We start from the raw sequence: 6,022 nt of genomic DNA, 5'->3' as shown, positions 1-6,022 counted from the left end.
TTCATCAAGTCCAGGGTCACAAAAAGGACATTTTAATACATAGCCTCTAACCTACCCATCTATACAGAGGGCAATATAAAACCTGAAACTCAAATCAGCTTGGATGGTGGTAAGTCATGAACATGACACCACAGTATTTTTATCAGAATTTGTCAAGGGTATGTTGCTGCTCTTATGCCATGTTACTGAACCCATTATAAATGAAATGATAACTGTGCAACTGAATTGCCACAGTACACATATGAACAACATCCAGAATAATCAGAATTGCAAAATTAATGACTAATTATCAGAGTGTTTGACTAATTATCTGAGTAAATAAACAAGTGCCTAAAAAGACAAATACGATATATAGTGCACTAGATGCTTCATGCTAATGGTGTAAAAACACTTTTATCCTCCAGTTAAGTACAAGGCAGTCAAACAAGCTATGTCATCCTTACAGGGCAGTAACACTTGGTTGCTGTGGAGAAGCTAATATGCCATAGCTTACACCACAGTGAAGGGGTACCCATACCGTAGGTACAAAATTACTACGGACCAGCATACAGCCCTGCGTTCAGATGGTTTTAAAATTCATGATGTGGAACACATGTACAACAAAGGACACACAGAAGGAATAGAAATAAGTGCGTATGCATATACTGATTGGAGAACTACGTAAACATGGAAGCATTTGCCCACAAAGCCACAGAGAAGAACGTCTTTGGCCTCAAGCCAGTACAAGAGCCCCTCTGAAGCAAAGTACATGAATAAGCTTTCTCCATTTCTACAGTACTGGATATCAACTCATTAATAAAAGCACATTAACATCAACTTTTTTTCTCTAATAAAGTGTATTTATAATCACTCCTTCCCGTATAGTACTATTTACCAGAAAGTGTACATCTGTAGCATGCTTTTACTCGTAAATATGCAAATAAGATAAAAATTTCTAAGATGCATCATTTGTCTAAATATATAAATTTGTAATTTCCATTTGCAAGTTGAATAAATCGCTGTCTTTTTTTTCAAGCATTTAACAAGTTTATTTCTACAAATTATGGCTTAAAAGCAGGTACTGCAGATACAAAAAATGTAAAGAGACTAATAAGCAGCATATGTCATTTCTTTATGTTGTCTTCACAGGTAAGTTATTCATTTCAGTTGGTATTCATAACATTTCTCATAGCAGCAATAAATAGGCATTTTACTTTTCATAAAACATTATTTTAGGTAGCACGTTAATCAATACAAAATTAACCTTTAACAGCACTAGAGTAACATAACCCATCAGTCATTACAGACTGATCACGGAATTGGAAAATTTAATATTGGATCTCTATGCCGACCTAAGATTGAGTGATTTGCAGGGTCTCCAACATGTCTTCCACTGCCTTCAAAGAGTATTTTGTTTCTTTCTGACTGCGACCTGCAAACTAAAAAACAACGAAAAAGGACTGTTATTTGTCATATAATGGAAATTCTGTGCATAGATCCTGTACAAATAACAGTTCTAAACATTAAGTACCAATACTTTACTCTAATTACTACAAACCTAAAAGCACAGCCTCTTTATTGTTTCACTAAAACTCAGCATCTTATTAGAATACAAGCTATACAACAGAACTCCTTGATTTCACTCATTTGCTCTGAATTTGCGTATCTCACACTAATAAATATTCCACTATGAAATTTAACATTCATTTGAACAGAGATCTTCCTGTTGTTTGCTCTGAAAAATTTAACATAATTTTTATTTCAGACTTGAATTTTTTGTGTGATCCAAATTAGATTGAATTCATAAATTTAAACAGTAGCAAGACTTGGACCTGTTATTGAAGCTAATATATTTTCCATTTTTGTTATAGCGATACAGAGAAAGTTCTACTTATTAAAACCTACTATATAATAATCCAGTCATCATAGAATTACACTTTATGGTTCAAAGTAACTGTGAATAATGACCTTTTATTTGATTGTAACCTACTGCTACAACAGTGACTTTAGAGAGCATTTGAAATAAAGTTTGTCTTGGTAACAAAGAAAGATACAGCTTAATAAATACTACTTATGGCTTTAGATTCCCTAAGACACATGCACCCAAGTTTGGGAAGGCAAGGGGTAGAAGGGTAGGAGATGTTGATCACCCCATGCTGACCTCAGAAGGGTTTTTCCAACTGTACTGATGATTCCCGTCACTCACAGCCATATCCAACACTGTGGATTTATTGACTAGGTTGGTCTTCAGTCAAATTAAACTGGCAGCTATTTTTAATACACCTGCATTAACAAGTTTTGCATTTGGGCTTGGGAGGGGTGGTAAAGAAATTACAGAAGCAGTAACTATAGCTTGCTGCTAGTAAAATAGCCCATTCTCTACCTAAATGTTAACATCTAAGCACTCCATAAATTTTCAATTCAATGTTTTTTATTTCAAATACCACTGGTGTCTCGCATAGTTAGTCCTTGATTTATAACGTGTCCCTTCTCTCTTGTAATTAACTTAATTTAGCAATCTCTTCATGACCTGCTAAGAAAGATTAAGTCATCAAACCCAGGTAATATCACACCAGCAACAAGCTGCAGGACCCGTTAACCTGCTTTTGACCCCAGGCTACAATCTAACACTGGGATTCCTGATCAGTACTGAGTTCTTAAAAAAAAAAAAAACACAACATTTTGGCACAGTAAATGAAATGCTATTTCAAATTAAAATAGTTAGGAAAATGAAATGTTGTTATTGTGACAACACTTCATAGTTAAGAGACATACTGAAAAGACCATATTTTCATATTTCTTATTTCCAAATGAGGAACTGATGTGCCATGTTTTGACTCTAGCAGTATGTACAAATCCATTCTTCAGGTTGTGCAGTTTCCATAGTGATCTGCAATGGTCAACTTCAGAGGAAAATAAAAAAATTCTTGACACTCTCCCAGGTGAAAGAAGTAACTTTTGCTCAGATCTGACTTAATACAGTATCTTATTTATGTCCACACTAAACAGGAATAGTCCCAAGCAGATACTTGGCGAGTCCAAATCCTTTCATAAAAACAAGCAAATGAAAAAACAGAACTCAAAATCCTCAATCGAAAAATTGTTTCAATTCAAAGCACACAGAGATTTCAATAAAAAGCGCAGAAGCCTGAATATACTGCCGTCAAAAAGCACACTTGGCAAGACACACAGAGAGCATGCAGAGGAAAGCTTCAAAATAAGAAGAATTTTACTTATTTTACTTCTCTTCAGGGACACTGAAAGCAAAACTAACATAAGACATTAGTTTAAAAAATGTTACTTGCTAATTTCAAGAGTGGTTGCCTTCATGATACTGACGTGTACTTTAAGCTGAACAAATAAAACCAAACTCTGCGTCATAACAAACAGAAGTATACTTGGAAATGTAATCACTTCAAATTTGCCCTGACGAACAATTATTTTGTCTATTCTGCCATTACACAGCAATTTGACTGATTGAGCCGGAATCCATTTCTTAAAATCATGATTTAATTTTCTGTTTCCCAAATGGTTTGTAACAAAATCACCTCTCCAACCATAAATAACATGTGGATTGCTAACACAGAAGAATTTAGCAATGTACCCAAGAAGCATGTATCTGGAAAATTACTATGAGTAGGATCACATTAAAGATTTTTGTGAGCATTAATCAAACTCGCCTGCCTCTGCTGAAATGCTTCTACCAGAGGACATGCTAAACCAATTACTTAATTGAAGAGCACTAGGTTGCCATATTTTGTTTCGATGTTAAAGTAACTGTGACTCATGTCCTCAGTCAGAACAGATAGACGTTCTTCACAGGGTCTGCACAAAGAGAATAATCCGCTTTCCCCGTGATAAGGCAAAACTAAGCTTATAATAATAATAAACTTATAATAATTCTTTGAATAATGAGTACTTCTCTAGCATCTGAAATAAAAGATTAATATTTTTTTTCCACCTGGTCAATTAAACCTAAATGGCCTAGAGAATAAATGACCTTTTTTTTTTTTTTTTTTTTTTTTTTCAGCGCATGTTTTAGCAGCCAGGAATTCCAGCTCCATGCAACAGCCCTAGCTACAAAACCTTTCTGTCTTCCTTTGAAAGTTTATGTTTCCCCTAGATTAGGCACAGATGAGAAGTACTAATCAGCACGGAGGATTACATATTTAACATCAAATTAAGTATATTAACCAGATGGAGCATCAAATATCTGTGGTTTTCAGAAAATTATTTAATTATTTAATTAAACTGTTCTATTTTCCTGTGAAGAATCTGCTGTACAGGCTAACCGACATTGGTGAAAGTAAGGTTTTCTTTTTACACCCAAAGACTGTTTTCTTTAAATGACAATAAAGTAAAAAGTTCTTCTGATTTCATACGGGAGTGCACAGGAAAAGCAAAAATCAAGTGCCAAAGCAAACTGCCTGAATGAGAGAATAAATCAAAGTGTTTTTACTGGTCCCCTTCTTTCAAGTAAATTGCATATAAAATTAAAAAAAAAGCAACTAAGTGCTGAATTTGAAAAAATAAAGGCAGTTTTCCAAAATCACAGAGCAAACTGCTGGTAACTCAAGTTCAAATCCAGACTGAAAACAGGGAAAGATCTCACTGCAACACAATTGCTTGAAAGTAACTTTTTGAATTAATAACATCATATATTAAAGTCACAAGTTCATATAATTTGCCTAGGCACCCATGTCAGAATTCTAAATGTGTCTTATTCTATAGAACATGCCTACAGGAAAAATTGCATTTAACAGTATAAGAAGGTCTAACTAATAAAGCAAGTCAATGCCAAACTCAACAAGCTCTTAAGGCTCTTATTACACTTTACAAAGCACTTTGGATAATGCAAGGAAAGTGGAGAGGATTTATAGAGATAATATAAGCATCTAGCTTCAAACTTGGCTAGACAACCCTCCTCTAATGGGGGAATGCTGTAAGGGCTTCCACTGGCACAAGCGACCAAGGTTTTATCCTTAGGTCCAAAAGATGACAATTTCCAACCGCTCAACGTGCTAAGCGAGCAACAAATCAATACTGACTCATAGGGGAAACTGCCACCTACTACATCATCAAACACCACTTGCTTGTAGCAGTTGGATGTTGTATGTCTCTGACATATACACTGGAGTGGCTAAACCCTTCTGCAGGCATGTAACAAGCTCAGTAGGGTTGGGCTGGGGTAGTCCAGTCCAGCTCTAGTCACTAGCACTTCTTGTGGTACTTTGGTGAAGAGGGAAGGAGGTGTTCATACCATTTACTTGCCAAATCCTAGCTAAAGCACTTAGAATTTCTGTATAGCTAAATTCCCCTTATGATTACAGTCAGATACGGTGTTTGTCATTTTATGTCCCGAACAGCTAAAAAGAGCAGCTGAAGTATGCAACGTATCACAGAAGTATGAAGTCACAAAAGTTATGACATGTGTTTTAAATATATGTTAGCTGTGTTAACGTGATCTGTTCTGGTAAGTATCAACCAAAAATGCTTAACATAGGATCCAAAAGAGCTTCACAGAAACAGTGGAATTGTACCTTCCAGTAAAAAACAAAACCAAAAAAACTCAAAAATCCCACACAACCCCAGAAACTCCCCCAACATTACCACCACTCCCAATACAAGTCATATCTTGTTAGAGATATTGTGATGTTAACAGAAAGCCATGTGGAGAGGAAAAAAGAGGAAAAAAAAAAAAGGCAAGATTATCTGTCTGAGTCAAGTAACTACAAACTGTCATAATTAAGCTTTCATTATATTTAGAACCAGGAGACGTCTGTTTCCAGGCCTTAATCTTGGTATGCCACCATTCCACAACCAACACTGGTTTTACATTTCCATCCTGATGCACTGTGGAAGGAGCCGTGTCCCAGAAGTGCTAGCTAACCCATTCCTTTGAACTGGAAACTTCAGTAATAATATACACCTAAAACATGTGTTCAAAACCCCTCTAATGTAAGCAGTTCATTTTATTAAGATGTAAAACATGGTATAATAGTTAACTCAAAATCCACAAATCTTTTTAAACCTGTTTTGTTCT

The 6,022-nt window shown here is 35.4% G+C and overlaps 1 protein-coding gene across 1 annotated transcript in view; it reads right to left on the bottom strand.

Annotated features, from left to right (window-relative positions):
* Positions 1-1,012: 1,012 nt before the first annotated feature.
* EMC2 (ER membrane protein complex subunit 2) overlaps positions 1,013-6,022 on the bottom strand; it is a 36,544-nt gene continuing 31,534 nt past the window's right edge. The window contains exon 10 of the mRNA XM_010283272.1: positions 1,013-1,418. Coding sequence (XP_010281574.1) covers positions 1,332-1,418 — 87 coding nt within the window. The 3' untranslated portion in view covers positions 1,013-1,331. The remainder of the gene's footprint in view (positions 1,419-6,022) is intronic.

The sequence above is a fragment of the Phaethon lepturus genome, unplaced genomic scaffold (assembly GCF_000687285.1).
Source record: "Phaethon lepturus isolate BGI_N335 unplaced genomic scaffold, ASM68728v1 scaffold12253, whole genome shotgun sequence".
Lineage (NCBI taxonomy): Eukaryota > Metazoa > Chordata > Aves > Phaethontiformes > Phaethontidae > Phaethon > Phaethon lepturus.
This window is presented reverse-complemented; position numbering and strand designations above follow the sequence as displayed.